The sequence below is a fragment of the Marmota monax genome, unplaced genomic scaffold, assembly GCF_021218885.2.
Source record: "Marmota monax isolate L192 unplaced genomic scaffold, Marmota_monax_Labrador192_F-V1.1 WCK01_AAM20220418_F8-fsc00166, whole genome shotgun sequence".
NCBI lineage: Eukaryota > Metazoa > Chordata > Mammalia > Rodentia > Sciuridae > Marmota > Marmota monax.
In genome coordinates this window covers 1,843,307-1,863,658 of record NW_026693344.1, presented here as the reverse complement: position 1 = coordinate 1,863,658, position 20,352 = coordinate 1,843,307, and the positions used below count along the sequence as shown (strand labels likewise).

Genomic DNA, 20,352 nt, shown 5'->3' with positions numbered 1-20,352 from the left:
AAACATGGCTAGAAGTACAAACCATATATCAATAGTAACTCTAAACGTTAATGGCTTAAACTCTCCAATAAAGCGACATAGGCTGGTAACATGGATTAAAAAAACAAATCCAACAATATGCTGCCTCCAGGAGACACATCTGATTGGAAAAGACATACACAGGCTGAAGGTGAAAGGTTGGGAAAAAATATACCACGCACACAGTCCTCGTAAGCAAGCAGGGGTGGCCATCCTCATATTGAATAAAATCGACTTCAAGATTAAGTTAATCAAAAGGGATAAGGAATTTTTACTCTCTTAATCATTGCTTTGTTTTTGTTTCTAGAGTTTGAACCCAGAGGTGTTTTTCCCCTGAACTATATCCCCAGCTCTTTTTATTTTATTTTATTTTATTTATTTATTTATTTATTTTTAGATAGGATCTTGCTCAATTGCCCACACTGGACTCAAATTTGGGAGTGGTTCATGGTTGGTTGTTTCTCAGCATTGTTGTAACAAGAGGTCTCTCAACTAATCTCCACTTAATGGATTCCTTTGTTAACCAATGTCCTGTATTTCGGTAAACAATATTAGCTAATGTTCAATGCCACTTAAATGTTCATAGCTATTAGCAGGCTAATCTGGAATAGTCACACCTTCCTATTGCTTCCTATCAACTCATATACATACTAAGAGTTCTCTATGTATGCCTACTTTATTTATTATAGCATTTAAATTATTTTATCAATTTTGATGCAATGACAAATATATTGCTTGCATGATAATTACTATATATTCTTTAAAAATCTAGATTTTAAAAGTTGTAAAAAATTATGACCAAGATAGTTATCAACATAAAGATTTAAAAAATATAGATTTTCACTTAAAATTGATTCTCAAGTGGTATTAATTTTCACCACATTTTAAAAACTCTAAAACTAAAAACTAAGAATGATGAATAATAGATTATTCATTGAAGAATAAATTATGTTGTACCCAATAATAGAAAGCCCTTGGTCCTGTAAGTAAACATTAATTAGTGTGCTAATTTACATTTTCTTGTTTTAAGTAAAAATAAATTACCAAGAGTATGAATATGTATCACTTTTTTTAATGATTTCCTAAGGAACATGAATAGTTCTGAGTTACATCTTCACTACTGGTAAAGACTCTTGAGTTCACATCATTCAGGATTACAGGAACTAACAGTAAAACTTCATGCTACACACTGAGCTTTCTATAAAATTCTGGAACCAGTGTCCAGCCTTTTATAGAGACTATTATGGAGCTGTCTGTGAGTTTCCTTTGCTCATTCTAAATCAGGCTTTCTGGGAGCTGCTTTCAATGTTATAAATTGTGCAATATAAATTCAATTTTTTAAAATTTATTTTTTAGTTATAGGTAGACACATTATCTTTATTTTATTTTTATGTGGTGCTAAGGATCGAACCCAGTGCCTCACACATGGTAGGCCAATGCTCTACCTCTGAACCACAACCCAGCCCCAGTATGAATGCTATTTACAAATAAATTAGTATAAATTCCATTTTGATCCTGAAGACATAGTAGCTGATCAGCCTAGTTTCTCCTTAGAGCAAATCATTTCTAAGATTTGTCTTCTGCCAGGGATCTCTAACACACTATTATAAGACTAATGTATTAGTTTGATTTTGTTTCAGAGGCAATGGCCTATAGTGAATAAGTTTAGTAATTAATCATTCAGCTTATCTCAGTCTTTTCCCTTCTAGCTTGTTACAGTATAACAAGCTCCTGGAAAACTTAAATTTTATTAGTTTTTCATTCTGCCATTTCCATCAGGCTTATTGATATGGGCCAATTTATTTCAGGACTTGTGTATAGATGACGACTATAATGACTATTGGCCCAATTGTGGCTTCAGGAAAACCATAAGGTCACAGCCACAGATATATTCCTAAATGGCTTTCCTGATGAAGACTTTCTCTCCAGCCAATGCTTCTCTGCTTCCATTTAATCCATTGAAAAAGGGTATAGGGAGGTGGTGAGTTATTGTTTGCATGAAGTGTAGGGCAAAGAAACTCCTTTTCACCTAGTCTCTCAATTGTACATTTAATAGAGACGTGCTTACTAGATCATCTTGGATTAAAAAGAGACCTTAGTCCTGTCTAAGAGGGTAGGATCCTGAGATTTCAGGTGCAAACACCTCTTAAAGAAAAGAGTGGCGCAGTTTAAGTAATCCCTAGTTGGGATGCCCAGATAAGGGAACACCTTGGCAATAGCAGCAAGGGTGGTGGGGGCGATCTCACTGTTCATTAGTATTTCTCCTAAGGCTTCTTGGGGGCTTAGAAGAAATTTTGAACTGAAAAGTAGATGCATTAGATTTAGAGATATTCTTTCATCAAAGCTATGATCTTATTGTACACCCGTTGCGGGGCATCGAGGCCCCAGATGAAATCAAAGTGGTTCCACTCTGGCAATAGTTTGTAGTAACGAAGATTCCTAATTTGGGGGAGTATCCTGTCAATGTCCTTTGGCGTTATAAGCATGTCATGTCCACCAGCCCAAATAGCAGTGGGCACTTTCATGGCAGTCAAGTCATACAGTGGAGGACGACTCTGTGAAAGAGAAAGAAAAGGCATTCATGAGAGGAGGCGCCTCATAGCAGCAGCTGAACTCCAATAAATGGGAAGGCTGCTAAAGGAGTGTCTGCCAATGATCATAGCTCTGTGAGGCAATGAGGGAGGTAAGAAGATACTCTACTGTCCCTACCTTCAAGGAGCGCAGAGGAGCAAGAAAGACACGGCAGCTAAACAAACATCTGTATGTAAAGTAGTGTATGCTGCATGCCATAAAACACCCCTGAAAGGCAATGGAAGTGAAAAGAAAGAGGAAATTGTTTCTAACTGGGGGCTTCAAAAAAGAGGAGTCCACCAGTCACCGTAGTATATAACCGTAATGCCAGTGATTTGGGAGGCTGACAAAGGAAGATCACAAATTTGAGGCTAGTCTAGGTAACTTAGTGCCTCAAAATGAAAACAAAACAAAACACTGGTGAATGAGATGGATGGCAATTAAAAGCTGAGAGTGACTTAATAGAGTACTTATAATAGAAAGATAAAGGATGAAACTACATTTTCCAAGGTTAAGGAGTGAGCCAAAGAGGGAAAGACGCTCTCTTGAATATTGAAAAATGTTAACAGAAACAGTGAAGGAATGATGACAACTAGATAGAATTGACAGGTTAAGAGAAGGTTTGTTTGCTCGTTTTCATAAAGGACAGGAGTTCATGTAAGATAAAAAGAGCAACCAGGAGGAAAGGGAGGTAAGAATTGGATCCCAAGGTATATTTTTCCATATAATTTTACACACCAAAACTTTAGGAAGAGGAGGTAAGAAGATATAGGGAAATGGGCACAGAAGCAGATTATCTTCCTAATAGAGAAAAGAGGGAAAAAATTAGGAGGACAGAGATATTTGGGTGCAGGTAAAGTTCATTTACGCAACACATAGGTATTAAGGGCTCTGGACATGCCAGGTTCTCTTCCAGGTGAGGAAAACATTGGGGAATGAGATGGAGGGAAAGCCCTATACTCGTGGCACTAGGTTGATCCTCTAACACTCAATAAAACATAATGTGGGAACAGAGATCAAGCTGGGGACTTGAGGGAGAGCAAGCTGAAGCTAGTACAGACTAGTTTCTCTAGGGAATGTAATAAAGTTGACTTCAATGATATAGTTTACCTCTTATAATTGTCTTAAGAGGTTAGTAGAATCTTATTCCTCTAACAATTTATTTCATTGCTCAGAAAGTGATTGGTCTAATTGTTTTGATCCTGAGAAACAACTTAATTGATATGTGTTTGCACTAGCAAAAAGTCTTTAAGATAGTCCGGGAAGACATTGGAAAATTTAATTTAATGTATTTAGTTCATATTTAGAAGCCCAATCCCTGACTGAGAATAGAAAGGTTGTAAAGGGAGAGATTTCAAATGAAGTGCTAAATGAGTCTACAAATTTTGATATGTAAAGTTATATAGAAAAAGATGCCTTATAATCCAATTCTTAAATGTTAAATAAAGCTTTTTAACTTTCATGTGGAATCTTAGTTTTTTTCCCCTGTTGGTATTAAAAAATGTGTATGTAATCTGTCAAAGTTTTTCTGAAACAATTTCCATTATTATGCCCCCATTAAAATTACACACACACACACACACACACACATATATATAATATATATATATATATATTATATATATATATATATATATATATATATATATATATATATATATATCAGAAACTTATTATTTCAAGATAATTTTATTGCATATTTGGAAAACCCAATACTTTAAAATGTTCTTATACAAAAAGATAGTAAAATATGAGACCAATATTCAGAAATTGAATAAAAAAGAGGAACTAACGCAAAATGAAATTCATACTTTCTGCTATGTATGAATAAATGTATTTCCCTCTACAAAATATATTTTGAAAAAAAAAGCTATCAGTAACATTGGTTATCTTGCTATAATTTACAATGAAGAAGCAAGATTAAAAGTTGTACAAACCAACATGATCCTGAAAAAAACAGAATAAATATGTCAGATCATTAATACATCCAGTTATTTCTGGGTGGTAGGATACAAATGATTTTACTTTCTTTATATGTATCCCTTTTATTTCCTAAAAATTCTGAAATGAATGCAGATTAAAATTAGATATTTATTTCATAAAACTCTCATCAGCATAAATGTCACCAATTAGCAGGTAGGATTCTTCTTACTCTCAAATAATTTCATATTAAAACTTCTCAAAATCCCCTCCTGGGGTCATTCTCAGTAGCTTACCTGATTATAATGAAGCATATTTTCAGCTTCACTTCCCCAATCATAGGCTCTGAATTCTTCAGATCGGTAAAGCTGAAATAAATGTGTTTTAGAAAAAGAATTTTAGGATAAGAATCATGAGTTCCAACAGCAAATCTGAGAAAAACACTGGGAAGAAAACAAGGCCCCTGGATCACCAGAAGAATGTATATCTTACTATTATCATGAAAGATTGTGTCCTTTCTATTGAAAGGGAAACAATGGTCTTCTTTGGTTTACAGGAAAAACTAATGGAAAATCAAGTCTCTGTAGAAGAAAGTCAAATCCCAGATTTTTCTCTCTCTGGAAAGGTTGCAGCTCTTCTGAGGCCCTCTCAATTTAACTCTTAACTTAAACTCAGGGACTACTTTATTTGTTTTGATTTTAGATGGGATTCATTTATGTCACCTAGTTGGTCTGCACTATAAACCTCCCCACCTTCTTTGTGAATCTAGGGAAATCAAAACAGGAAGGAGGCAACAAGGACAAATTGAAAGCAAGTTGCTAAGTTCTTGGGTGAGTCTGAGAGTGAACTCTGTCCATTTATCTATAATGAGAGTAAGGATCGGTGTGGTTTCCCACGACAAGGACTCTACCTGTTTTAAATGCAATATGTTCTGTATTGATGATCCAGTGGGAGCATGGGATAGATACACATCCATTCGACTCTAAGAGAAATCAAACCCATGTTACAGCAACAATCACCCAATGAAATGAACCATGCATTTCAAAAGCAGGAATTAATGATCAATACTGGTGTTTTGAAAATGATGAGGGAGAATCATCTAAATAAACCCATATTGATGTCAGGAACTTGAATGTGAGTGAACCATAGGTTGACTAGTAGGATGGGCTGCTGGACAGCAAACCTGCGCCAGCTCTGAATATGCAGGGTAATTCACTTATTTTGAAATAGAATCAGGTGTGATGGACATTAAGGAGCTCAGAAACCAGGGAAGGTGTTATGTGCAAGAGCACGTTGGTATGTGCATGTGCACATATGTGCACTGTCACAGATCAAGAGGTATAAAACCTGGATTTCAGACCCATGTTGTTCATTATCAGCTCTATGACCTTGGTCAAGTTATTGAGTATCTCTGAGTTTCTGTTTTCACTTCTCGTAAATGAATATATTAAAAATATTACAAACTGGCTAGGCTCTTATGGGAGTAAAAATAAAACTAAAAGTCAATTCTTTCCAAAGAGTACTTCAATCTCTGTAAACATTCTAAGGATGAAAATTATAGAGATCAAAGAGTAATTGTAATTATATGTCTTAGAATATAATGTACTCATTCAAGGGAAATTTAAAAATCTGTACTTTTGGAAAAAAACAGGCTTTGAACAATGGTTCCTCATGAGTTTCAACTTAACATAATTTAGCTTCTATAAGCATAGGGATGGACTGGCTTGTGGAAAATAGATATCTTGGGACTGAGTTCACTGTAACACACTAATTGGCTGATAATTAGAATACAGCAGAGAAAACTATTCAACCACACGAATCTGTGAATGGAAATTGCTCACCTCTTCCTCCTTTTTGAATTCTCAATAACAAAGATTTGATTTAAAATGGACTACTACTTCTTCATAGAAAGGGGATTCTATTTCCCATATTGTCTGAGATTTTTCCAAGTTAAGTGGTGAGTTTTATTTGAAACCACAGTCACTCATACAGGAAGGCACATATGAAATGAGAACAATGCTTTCATCCTTTTCTAGGATTTCATTTATAACTAAACATATTCAAATGCAATAAATACATGTTAACTGTAGTACATTGTGGCTGATTGTGGACAGGTGGAAATCTATTACTCATCATGGAACATCCACGCTCCTAACTTTGACCAGGGATGGAAGGATGCAGCTGCCTTTCCCTTCCATAGTCCTTACATGTAAGGTCCATGGAATATCTAATCAGCTATGCATAGCAAATATCTGCCTTTAAAGGTGCCTTTAAAGGACCATACAAACTATAGTGTAATACATGGATAAGAATGAGTCACAGGAAAGCTGGGATTTCTTCAAGCATTAAATGGCTCCAAAATTATTATACATACCACATTCATATTTTTCTTGTTGTATCCAGCCCATAAGGACATAAATTCACTACATATCACCCAGAGTATTTTATTGTTGCAGATTTTGGTAGAAGGTGTCTTCTTGGTCTTATCTTCTAAAAAGAAACCTTTAGTACCAAACATAGCCTGTAAAAATAAAAATCAATTATCTTTTCAAGATTCATGTTCAGACTTCTTGAAAATACCTTCATTGTAGAAATGCATCATAGTGGAGGATCTATTTGCTGTTTTAGTCCAGGAAACCAAGTTGCTCAGGAAAAATGACTTAGGAATTCACTTTCAAATGAGGAAGATCATTAAACGTTATTTACAGGGAGTCAGCAGTAAGGAATCTTCACCTCAAATTTAGTTCTTCATGATGAAGCTTCCTGTTTTCTGTCTAATCAGCAATTGCCATTATTCCTCATTTATTGATAAGAGAAATGGGACAGTTTTTTTTCTTAAGGTGAAACATTATACTGACTAGAAAGGAAAAGCAGGTTTTTCATATTACTCACGTACACATTGGCTTTCTTGTACTGTCCTAGATTAGTCAGCTGTCACCGTGTAAAGTACAGAATGTAGTACCAAAGAGAAGGTGCCACTGGACATCGAAGTTGTGATGACGTCACACAGACAGCATAGCTAAAAACTTCAAAGTCTTGGAAAAATAAGCTTCTGGAGGTAGTCAAAGGCAGCGGGGATCCAGAGAATAGGACTTAAAATGGCAGGAATTTTGACAGTACAGAATGTGAACTAAGATAACCCAGGGACATTATTTGGTTGACTTCTGATCTATAAGATAGCAACACATGTATAAGACTGGTTTATTTATAGATAGATATATCTGCCTCTGAATTTGACAGATTAGTTTACTCAACCCTGCCCAAATGGAGGTAATGGTCACGATTAACTGATGTCAACACATTTTGAAGAAAAACTACCAACCCTGCAAAGGGGATGTCACCTCACTTGTGCTCACAGTAAACAATAGAATAAAACTGTTATCAAATGAATCATTAGGCCTAATAGAAGTTCCTCCTTATGTTAGCTCATTAATATTTTTTCCATTCCTACTACTCTACTCCAAATCTGGGTCTCATCTTTTTATAAGCGAATTACTATGATATTCTAAATAGTCTCCCTTGACTTGATTTTAGCCCAAATCCATTTTTACCATTGCCCCAAATTGAAAGGGCAACCTTTTAAAAATATATGCTCTTTGTGTACATGACCTTCATGGAAAAACAAAAACAAGCAAAATACAGAACAATGATTTAGTGAATAAAATTTCAAATCTATAATTGTCAATTACAGAACCCTTTCATCCCTTAAATAATAACAATAAATACTTGAATAAATACATGAGCTGTAAGACACTGAGGCTTTGGAATGTAACTTTAATAAATTAGAGGAAGCTCCCATATGGAAAAAAAAATCATGTTAGGCTTATCTAACATCTAAACGAGGACATCCATGATCATACATAACTTGAAGAGTGTCTTCTAATTGGACATTGTGAATTCATTGACCTGCCCAAATAAATAGAACAAGAAAACTTGTGAGAAGACTCTCTATGAATATAGCACTCAGCTCAGATTGAGATTTTGGCATGTACTCAGCTCTGTGACTGGGTACAGTAGATATTGTGTGGGACCTGTAGATACCATGGCACACACAATACACACATTCACAAGCACATGTTCATGGAGTCTTAGATTTTATTTACTTAGAGTTCCTACTTTACTTCATAATAATTTAAAGCTAATAAATATATTCAAAGCTAATAAAGATCTATGATCCCAAATGAGATCCTCAGGTAAATTTTGGCAAAAGGAGAAGCCTACCTTGATTATGGAATTTGGAAGTAGAAAAAAACTGGTAAAAATGCTTGTGGGGTATCTGAATGAGATCACAGGACTCAGGGCAAAATTCATTTTGATTCTTTGTGCCAGTTCGGGCATGGTGGAAAAGGCTACAAATCCTGGGAGAATAGAGACAAGATAATCTTGTAAAAATTAAAAATACATAGGCAATATTTCTACCAGCAAAAGTGGGGATCTATTTATTCATTTCCTTTGTCCTTCTATTGCAACGATTTTGTGGATGAAGTGGGATTTTTTTCTGCAAAGATAATCTGCCTTCAGTTCTTTCTACTCCCAAGTCCCCCTTTCTTTTATTCCATTGATGGACAATTTAATTTGGTTGTGGATATGGAGTACCTGGTAGGTGAAGGGGGAGGGGGAGGCTGCTGAAGCATCTACTAATAGCTGGGTGAACTGCACTCAGTCTCACCTCCCAAGCATGGGGTGAATTATGGGGAGAATCATTTTACCCCCAACTCTGAGATGAGCAATGAGTCACAGAGCTTCTGAAAGAAAATAATCAGTCCACAAAACATGCATTGATTGGTTCATCCACAATATTATCCAGTTATTCCATAGGATTTCTTTCTCACTATAGAGTAAGATTTCTTTGCACCAGTGCCTTGCTGGACGCTCACCAATAACAGACTCTTTCCAGCTTCCAACATGGAAGGGGCTTTTGTTGGGTCCACTATGATCCCAGTAAGGACCTAGTCCTTCCATTGGTTCTACTCTTTCAACAGTATCCCTGTGAGGATGATGGTGGAGATCATCACTAGGCTAAAAAGACTATGCAGGGTACCTATATATTTTGATTTCATGAGGTGATTTCCTGGGCCTCTGATGGAAGCGGGGTGGGTGTATGGCACACAGAGATGCTTACTAAAATGTTAAAACTATTTTGGCCAGTGGGGGAAAAACTGGACAATTTGACTAAACAATTGAGTCAACAACTCTGAACAAGGGGTAATACTTCTGCCAGAGGGTTTTTGAAAACGTATACAGGTGAGTTTTCTGGTGGTTACACTAATTTGGAAGCCATACTGACATTTAGTGGGCCTGGGACTTGGATTGCTAAATGTCCTACAAACAGTGGATCCTTTCCATGTGACAAAGTTGCTCTGTCCAAAATACAAACAGTGCTCACTGAAACATTTCATGCCCTCGGTCTAGTGCAGAACGCGCATGACCATATTCTCTGTATTCTCTGCAGATTAAATATAAGAGTATATCTAAGTCTCACTTTCCCAGATTCAACCCAAGTCATTCTCCTCTGTACTGTCCTTCTTTCCACAGTGCCCAGACCCTCTGTTGGTGAAGGCCGACTGACTTGGTTTGAATCTATGTTCTGTCTCTATGTGCTCAGAGACCTTAGGAAACTCAATTTCTCTGAACATCTGTTTCCTCTTGTACGAAATGGAGATAATAACAGTAGAGTTGTTCACAAGATTAGAGGGAGAAAAAGCACTGGACATAAGGTCTTAAACATAATCAGTGCTCAATATGCACTCGAAATTATGGTAAAATTATTCTCCTCTCAGTAGCATTTCTTGGACTCTCATAGTAGTCCTTTTATATTCTTTTGGTCTGTGTGCTCTGATCTCCCTGCCTGTTTCAAGCTTGTAAACTATCATTATAAAGTAATGCTCTGTATCTGTTTATTATTGATGTTGATGGTGGTGGTTGTGGAAATATGGTAACAAGATTTATTGTTTCTTGCATAGTTTTACCCAAATTGTGCATTTTCCACAAAAAGTTATTATCTTAAAATTAGAAACTTTAATGGAAGATCAATAACAAATTCAAATTTTTATTAGTAGTTTCCTTAAAATTTTTTTTTTGATGGGTACCCGGGATGAATTCGGGGGTATGCAACCACTGAGCCACATCCCCAGCTCTATTTTGTATTTTATTTAGAGACAAGGTCTTAATGAGCCTCACTTTTGTTGAGGCTGGCTTTGAACTCATGATCCTCCTGCCTCAGTCCCCCAAGCCACTGGGATTAGAGGCATGTGCCACCATGCTTACCTCTTTTAAACTTTTACTTGGAACTAGATTACTGATTTCTTTCCAAAAAATCTTGACAATCATTAAGGTATACATTTTTTAAAAGAAGGTGATTTTTTAAATTATAAATATCTATACTGTTTACATTTGTTATTAGATGAATATTAGATAATATGCTGAGCATATTAGCTCAGTTAATTTATCACAATAAGCTTTTGTGTCCAATCCACAAACAAATGAGACCTTATCTTTTAAACTTGTTTAAATTAAATATGATCCTCTCCCTTTTATTTTATTTCAATCCAATCTGGGTTGTAAGGAAGACCCCATTGGTTTATATTTATCATTTCTCAGAGATATTTCATGATACTATGCTTCAGTTTTTCAGCTCAGAAGAAATCTAGAAACTTATTCTTTAGAATTTCCTCACTGGATTGGGGGCACGTGATTATTTGTGGAAAATTACAACATCATTACAGATGTGTGGCTACGACCCAAAATTGAGGAAAAGTTTGCTGGATATGCTGCCTGTCTCTGGACTGGAGGTTCATAGCCACTCAGAGCGTGAGGGTTGTTCCCAGCACAGGACAGAGTAGTAAGGGCACTATGAATAGCAGTTACTCTATTCCAGTTTAAAGGCATATTCCCATAAGATTCTAATAACACCGGCCTTTGTTAGCATACCTATGGTAGTGCCGAGTGAATGTCCAATGAAATACAACTTTTCCTGACCAGTTTTATTCACAATGAAATCTATTATTCCTGGGAGGTCGTATTTGGCCATTTCATCAAAACTGCAAAATAAAACAAGGCCTTATAAATACTTGAAACTGTAAGTTTAAAACTCAGACACTTTCCCACCCAGAATTCTATGCTGTCTACTTAGTCAGTGGATATCTCATTACTTACCCAATTAAGTATAGACCATTGTAGCTTTTGTCTTGATTTACAGGTCACTTCCTAATAACAAAAGTGCTTGTAAGACTTGGGGATGCTATCTAAAGTTCAGTCTTATTCTTCATTCTATTCTCTTGCTTTTCTTTCTCTTCCCTTTCCCCATATAGTTTGCATGTCTCTGCTTCTGACAATCCCATGGGATTCAAGACTCCTAGGGCTATGTAATACTCACTTTTGGAAACAGGACTGTTTTCAGTTATGGTCCTATCATTCACTAGCTGAGTCACTTTTGATAAGTTCCTGAAATGCCCTGAGCCTAAACTTCCTCATTTGAGAAATGAACAGGATAGGTCCTGGTTTCCAGGGCTGCTCTACGCGTTGCATAGTGTGAAAGAAATGACCTGACTATTGGTAGGCACTTGATCAGATGTTGCTATTATTAGTACTTCTTTCTATATATTCAATATATACAAAAGTTCTATAGTACCAGTCCAACCAGCATTAATGAAAAGGCCTGTTATATTGTCAGGTATACCAAGAGCTAGAGACCTGCTTATTAAAAGCATATAGGAGGAGATCTCTAAATTGACACTACCAAGTATAAGTGGAATTTTGTAATGCCTTCAAGTGCATTTACCGCCAAGCTCCCAGTCAAGGACTTGGTGACATGAAATGCTTCCTGACTAGCACCTTCCACAGAGCTCTAGCCCTAACAATTTATTCTATCCTCCTTCTCCTCTCAGCCTGTCACTGGGTGCTTAATATTTCATTAATATTCAAGAATATAGGAACGCATGGTCTATTCTAGCAGCAAACCAATAGGGAGCTTAAGTTTGAGGAAGGGCAAGCTATTGTAGGCACCAGCTTATCATCTGGTAGCAGAGAAACACTTCCATTAAAAGAAACAGACAACATATTAAAATATTCTCATTGCCCATTAATACTGTTTTGAAAATTTTATATTGAAATTTTCCTGAAAATTGTATTCTGTTCAGTCTCAGAACAGTGTTTTTAAAATAAATACAGTATTAATACACATCATCTTTGCAAAATTGATTGGCTGTCTAGGAAAAGATTTATAAAAATGCCATTAGAATAAATAAAAGCTTCATGAGGCCAGGGATTTGATCTGAATAGATTTGAATGCTCAGGGCATAAGATAGTGCATACAGCAGGCACTTCATAAATATTGGTTGAATGAATGCATGCATGGGTCATAGGAATATTCTGAGTTGTCCCTTGAGCATATTTATAAAGTATAGTCAGATTGAATTGGAATGTCAGATGATCTTGTTTAACTGGCACAATTTGCCTGTGGGAGAATCAGTCAAAATGAAAGATTCTTACAATTTAAGATGTCAGTAGAAATGATGAGGAGCTTCATGACTTCAAGTATTATAGACTATTATTAATACCATCCATACTATTATATATTTCAAGAAATTGCCTCCAACTTGTTTTTCTTAGATATAGTTTACCTAAAGGCCCAGAATTTCTCTTCATTTTCTGAGAGTGTTTTGTGTCTTCTTGACCAAGTGTTCCCCCGACTATTTCCCATCCATACGTCGTAACCTGCATCTGCTAGAAGGAATCCAAGGCTTCCATTGGCATAATTCTCAAGCCAGTAGGCAGTGTCTGAAAACAGGGCATGCTGCAAGTACACAACTGGCCGGGGACCTGTGACGGTGGTACAAAGACAGAAATCAAGAAGAATCTGTGATAAATAAAGTATGTCCAAACATGATAGCAACACACACCACACACAAATACATGCCAAGAATAGAAGACATAAACAGAATATGCTTTTCTCCCTATCATTAGTGCAGAGAATTATAATCATATAACTTCAATTTCTTGAGCACAAACTTTGTACCTGGAGCTAGGTAGAATGATTTACAGGAATTAGCTTATTAAACTCTTATAATAACTTTTGAAAGTAGTTGCTGTTTTAAAGATGTGGAAAACAAGGCTTAGGGAAGATAAGTGATTTTCCCAGCAGGTCTTTCAACAAACAAAAGTACAGAGAAGAGACAAACCCGATTCTGTCTCATTCCAACAGAGAATTGTAACTGCTCTGTTTTTATGTGTTCATTTACAAATGGTCACCAATTTATGACGGCTTGACTTACTGTTTTCAGCCTTCCCATGTGCAAAACTGATATGTATTCAATATAAATCATACTTCAAATTTTGAATTTTGATCTTTTTCTAGGCCAGCAATATATTATATAATACTCTGAAGATGCTGGTCAATGATGGCAATGACCATCAGCTCCCAGACAGGCATGTGATCATGTGGATAAATGATCCATACTACACAGTGCACTGTGTCGTGAAGCTATGGTGTTCAGTAGGTCAGGTGTATTTAATTCACTTTTTCTTATGCTACCTTAAATTTTTGGTTGATTTTATCAGTACATAATCCCATGCTAAGTTGAGAAGCCTCTGTAAACATAGGTTCTGCACGTGGCTTATAAAGATGCACAATTTATCATGCTTAATGGATCCCTACGTCTCTTCCAGGGAGGAAGAGGAGGTAAGCATAAATGAGCACTTGTAAGTTCCTCACCAAGTCTATCTCAAACTCCAGCCTCTGCTCACTGGAGAACATTGGCAAACTACAACAGTAGTTTTTATATTGAAATAATTAATAATTAATAAGTAAAATTAGCTTATCCTTCTTTCAACTCCCAAATTCATAAGGGAAAGTTTGCAGGAAGAACCAGGGCGAACAATGCAGAACAGTAACCTTAATTCAGTGGCTGCCTGGAATTCTGGTTCTGTGTCTTGGTTATTTGTGTGACTATGGGCTTGTTACATAATCTGTGGTGCCTCCGTTTCATCATCTGTAAGATGGTGACTACTGGGTTGCTGGAGGTTTTAACTGATTTAAATTATTTAGAATAACACAGAAAATAAATGGTTTTTAGCTACAAATGTTTCCAAAATTCTCTGTCCTTAAGCAAACTTTTTTCTATAAGATTTTTCCTCCTTTTTTATTTCATAGTTTCCTTGCCCTCAAGCCTGTTATTGCCCAGATTTAGTAAAAGACAAACCCCAAAGTAAACAAAGAGATGCAGGATGCACTATTAAATTTGAAATCATGATAACAACAAATAATTTCTTTAGTACAAGCACAGCCTAAAGTGGAAATTCAAAAAAACCTATTTGTTGCTTATTCTGCTTTCAAATCTAACTGGAAATCCCTTACTTTATCTGGGAGAACTATCTATATCCCACTCCCCTTTTTCATTCTGAAATTCTTGAATTTATTTATTCAGTATTATTTATTAATTATCAATTAGTTTTACATATTTATTATAAATTATTTTTTCTTAGAGTGTCAAACAAAGTGATTTTAGCTGTCACTTAAAAGTGGTGATGGGGGAAACCATGCAGAACCAACAGTAATGGTAAGCATCTGCCAATAAGTGACTTGCCTTTGAGTCTTTGCACGTATTTTGCTTACTCTCATTTTTCCCTTCTGAAAGCCTGTGCAGTTATAGTTCATTTTTAAGAAGCACTATCCCAGGCTTCTGCATGCTTGGCTCCTCATTCTACAATTCAGGCCTCATTTTACAACACCAGGCTGTTCCCTTTCATAAACCGTCCCTTAGGCCAAGGGGCATGTGAATATTGGTTATCCTTCCTGGAAAAAGTTCCCAGAAGTGCCACTGTCATTTAACTTGATGTTTTACTCTGCAGAGAATGGATCATGGATCTTAGTGGGAGCAAAGGAAGCTTGTCTGGGTACCCCACTGGAGTCAATTTCTTTCCACCCAGAAAAACCTCTTCCAACAATGAGGAAATCCAATATCCTGGGACATATGAGGAACCAGGAATGACCTAACAAAATGTAGGCTCCACCTTGGCATTTCCACCCTAAGAAACAACCCCAGTGTTTCTGAGTAGGATCGGTCATGCCTTTGGTATTTTTAGGCTTTTATCTGTTTTTGAAGAATTAGAGGCAAAAGAATGAGTCTTTTTTTAGAGACCACCCCAATAATTCAAACAAATTTTGATAAAGTACTCTCTTTATGAATATCCAGCTTTACATTTCAGTCACATGCAGTTCCTTCTCAGCAGACGCGTATCTTGTACCTGTGCTCCTAGCATGCCGTCTTCCACAGGGAATCCTGTTGATGCTGAGTATGTACCCATCTGCAGTGGTGACTTCATACTCTTCGCTGGGGTAGCCATTGTAGGTGATGATTTCACTCTGCCCAGGGAAAAGACAGCCATCCACTAAACTTCTTCTCTGAATGACATCAAAAGGAACTAGAACAAAGCACCTAGTGCATCTTATTGGGGTGGAGTGTGTAAAATCTTCAGCCACAAGTAACCATAAAATTAATCTACCCACTTAAAATCTTAATAAAAATAGTCAGGTGTGGTGGCATCCTCCTGTAATTCCAGCTACTTGGGAGGTTAAGGTAGGAGGATTATAAATTCAAGGCCAATTTGAACAACTTAGTGAGACCCTGACAAAAAAATGAAATAAAGTAAAATAATAAAATAAAAGGGGCTGGGGATGTGGCTCACGGGTAGAGCACACCTGGGTTAAATACTCAGTACCTAAAAAACTAAAAATAATAAAAACAATGCAAAACAAAAGAAACAAGTAGAATGTTAGATAATATCTAGTGTAGGCAAATTTTGAGGGGGATGATATTCATCATTGACACATTCTTTCTCACAAAGCTATATTTTCCAGTCACTTGTCACTAGAGACCTCTCTAGGTTTAAAAATGGTAAAACTATAGACTAATAGAAGGCAGTCTCATACATCACCCAAATGGCTTAATATTCTTAAAGTATACATTCAGAACAAGAGTTGGTGTATATAATACAATAAAATTCTGCTTTGTATTACTGGTAGAAAATATTAATTATTCAACTGAAGGAGCAGATCTACCTAGCTTGACCCTTCTAGAGTGGTTAAAAACCATCCACCTGTTTTTCTTATCAGAGATTTTTCCCACTACCCACTAATCCTGCTTTATTTGATGTTCTTTGGAATTCATCTTGACTTACAGTGTTCATCCACACTTCAGGATTCACTTCATTTTCCAAATTCAAGAATCCACCAGCATTTAATGTTCCACAAATCAAACAAACTATTGTTAAAAACAGCCACATCACAGGAATGCCTGGCAGAAAACATTTAACATTCACAGATTTATTTCACCCATCAATCTTGACTTGTGAAATAAAAACAGTGCCCTAATGGAAACTGGAGTAAGATCCTGGGAACATTGATAGTGTTTGGAAGACAACAGATAAAAAGAACTAACTCAGAGCACTATTAATCTACTTTTGCACATAGAAACTGTCTTGACATAGTCCAGTTCTTAAAAGGGAATGAATTCAATTTAGCACAGAGGCTTTTTATTTGCTCTTATTTTAATCATTTTTTTAAAATTTATTTTAAGTCATTGTTCATCTGTGAAGTGCCTGAATTCCTAATGATTTATAGGACAAGTTTCCACATCACAGCACAGTGAAAGTAGAGGTGTCTCTAGGGTAGACCAGAATCCCACAAAGCAACCAAGAACCTTGAATTGATGAAGCTTTTGCCAACAAACAAGCTATGATGAGCTTCTCATGCTGTGACTATATCATATGTGGACATCCAGAGGAATAATCTTGCACATGTCCATGTGTACGTCACTTTCTTGCCATGGTTCAAAAGCAGTTTCAAAAGCAGGCTGACACCAGTAAGAGAGGAGCTTGCTCATCATCTGAGTGTGTTGCAGTCAATTGGCCTGAACTTGAAATTCAGCCTCACCACAAACAAGATTTTTGACCTTGGGCAAGTTATTTTATAGCTTTGTCTTTTTGTTTGTCAATATCATAAAAATAATAATATCACCTATTTCATAGTGTTATAGGGAGGGCTAAGTGACATAATATATATAACACACCCAGTGCAGTGTAAGTCCTTAATAAATGTTTTCATTATTTTTTTTTTCTAAGAATAAGCCAATGACTAATACCAGAGAGCTTTTACTGTAACAAAACCATGTCTGACTTATAAAAATTACAGTTTACTTTTGAAGCAAAATAGCTTTTCATACATTTGCTACCTAGATGCAGATGATTTTATATCTGTAAATGTTATATAATCTAAACACTGCTTTGAAACTATTAGTAGCTAATGGTAAGTGCTTACCTTATGCTAGGCATTGTCCTCGGTGCTTCATAAGTTAAAGCTAGAAAATCTCCATGAAGCTGGTACCAATACTCTCCATTTTATCAATTAAAACAAAACAAAACAAAAGCTTGGAGAGATTTAATTCCTAGTCAAGAATACAGAACAAGCCGGTGACAGGTCTAGGCTGGGTAGGCAGGCAGCCTCTCCTCAGAGCTCTTGCATCTGAGAGCCATTGCCATCTGGCCTCCCAGTTGTGATAAAATCTCCATCTTACCTACTTAGGTGAGCTTCACCTGCTCCCAAGGACTCCTGATTGATGAGGAACTTCTGAATTTTTGCTTTTGACATCAGGCTGAAGAGTAAGATATGGTTGCAGTAACTGTTAGAAACTAGAGAGATGAGAAACAGGAAGCTTGTGGAAATGAGGAAAACTTGGACTGTGCCTCACCCAAGGCGTCTCCTTGGCACACACAGTATCATGATACAGTTTGCATATTGGGAAATTGTGGTCTACATAATGCCAAGTAACCACTTTGGCTGAATCATTCATATTTCCACTGTCCTTGTGGGGAGTGTTCAGTAACATTTTCAAACCAGTGCATGGAACGGGGAAGTAGATCAGGATTCTAATGGACAAAATCAGAAATAATAGTATCACCCCTCAAACTCCATAGTCTAACAGTAAGAATCCAATGAAGCAAAGTATGTGAAAATATAGTGTCAACCATGAAGTTCGCAAGGATATGCATGATTGTCACTCGACAAAGAAGATGAAGCAATTTGTTTGGTGATGCTTGAGACCAGAGGAGTTTGGAGCTAGCAATGTGGCAGAGGAAAGTGACTCACATGTTAAATGTATTTGGCCTATTGTCAACTTTGGCAGTAACTGCTGTGCTAGCTGACCCAGAAACCATTTAACTACTGCTTTAAAAGAGGTAGGAATGGAAGCCTGAGAGAATAATGAAGACAATTTATCTTTAAACTCTACATGAAATATCACATAATGGAGGCACATGTGCTCAATTTTCTACTTCACTTTTTATACCTATAGAGACTAAACATGAACTCAGTCTCTTTTATCACAGCATGAAGGATAGGGAAAATTAAGTTGCCACTCAGCATGATACACGAGTTTCACTTCTATTCATTTGAACTCATTGTCAAATTCTTTCAGAAACAAAGGTAGGGTCAGTGTTCCTCCAAATCCTAAGATCTGTTTCAGTTAAGTAGGAAATTCTGTGCTACTTAAATAAATGTGGAGCAAAAGGAAGATCTCAGCATGTTGAAACAGGGAAAAATTAACACACCACTTGATACTCATTCAGTCTTTGATAAAAAAATTCAACTATGTTTTAAGGGGTGCATAATTTCCCCTTAAATATAATTCCAAGTCTAAAGACTTAGGCAATAAACAACAAAATAGAAAATAATAAGAATTTGAAAAATATAAGTAATTTGAAAGTTTATACCTTTGAGACAAATTTTGCCCTAGAGTAAGACTCTGCAGGAATGGGAGCCTGGAATTTACCTCTTGCCCCCCTGAGATGATTAACTCATTCTGCACCCTAAAATTAAAATAGGGTTCAACAGAACCATGAGAGAGAGATGGGGGGAGGGTATAAAATGATTTATTAGCACATTCTGACTGTGGGAAAATACTTTTAATTTACATGTTAAAATTTTATTTCCTTACCCATAAAGCAATATTCATGATATCTATAAGAAAGTGTTGCTTTTGAGATTCCCTGTTAGATTGGAACATGTTTTCTTTAGTGTTGGTGACAATAAATCTTCATTTAAGGACCACTAAACTACACCCATCTTAAAAAACAGCATAGTGATGATAAAGAGACAGGAGAAATGGCAAAAAGATAGATTGATCATAAATAAATAAAGTATTAAAGGTTTCTGAAGAGACCATAATAAATTAGTTGAACATATACCCATCCCAATACAAAATGGCCAAAGGAAAATAACTTACATTTAAAGAAAAGTTTTTACCCAAAATGCTGGTGGCTGCCCTTGATGACATCCATGTCTGAAATGGCAGGATCGGGATTGTATTTATGGAAAGGTCACAGCTTTGTGAGAACAAAGAGGAAGGGCCATACCATTGAAGGGGGGAAATTATACCATCTACTCCTCCAAGCAGGTTTACCTGCCTCCCTGCTTGCCTAATGTGCACCACTTAAGTGTGGTATTTTCTACAGCTCATTTTGCATTTGAATTATTTCCGTAGGAGGTACATTCAAATGGAGATTCTTTTTTAAAAAACACACAGGACACTTAGCCAGGAATTCAAGTTGGATCTAGTTTTAGATATGGTGTCATCCAATTTTATGGGTAAATGAAATTGTGACTGGAATGTACAAAGAGGTAACACTGACTCTTTTGAAATATACACCTATATCTATCCTGAGTGCATATTCTCTTTTTGTTCAATTACTGATAAATCACTTTCAAATCTCACCAGCATCCCTGAAAATAAGTAAGTGGTTTTTAGTGCCAGAGGATTTTGATTTCATTTCCCCCTTCCCATCAACATC

General features: G+C 36.3%; 1 protein-coding gene across 1 annotated transcript; it reads right to left on the bottom strand.

The window, feature by feature from the left end:
* Positions 1–981: 981 nt before the first annotated feature.
* Positions 982–19,913, bottom strand: Lipn (lipase family member N). The gene is made up of 11 exons (XM_058583233.1): positions 19,788–19,913; positions 18,081–18,195; positions 16,687–16,802; positions 15,754–15,871; positions 13,131–13,329; positions 11,440–11,549; positions 8,731–8,867; positions 6,884–7,030; positions 5,420–5,491; positions 4,806–4,877; positions 982–2,573 (listed from the first exon to the last, which is right to left on the bottom strand). Exons 3-11 carry the CDS (start codon positions 16,789–16,791, stop codon positions 2,340–2,342), a joined length of 1,194 nt encoding a protein of 397 aa, XP_058439216.1. The 5' UTR covers positions 16,792–16,802; positions 18,081–18,195; positions 19,788–19,913; the 3' UTR covers positions 982–2,339.
* Between the last annotated feature and the right edge of the window lie 439 nt (positions 19,914–20,352).

Coding starts and splice junctions, on each gene's coding strand:
- Lipn (XM_058583233.1), bottom strand. CDS start 16,791: ATGTGGCTGTTTTTAACAATAGTTTGTTTGATTTGTGGAACATTAAAT. Junction 11,550..13,130: donor GAGAAATTCTGGGCCTTTAG/GTAAACTATATC, acceptor TTTATTTTGCAG/TTTTGATGAAATGGCCAAAT. Junction 2,574..4,805: donor ATATGCTTCATTATAATCAG/GTAAGCTACTGA, acceptor TCTCTTTCACAG/AGTCGTCCTCCACTGTATGA.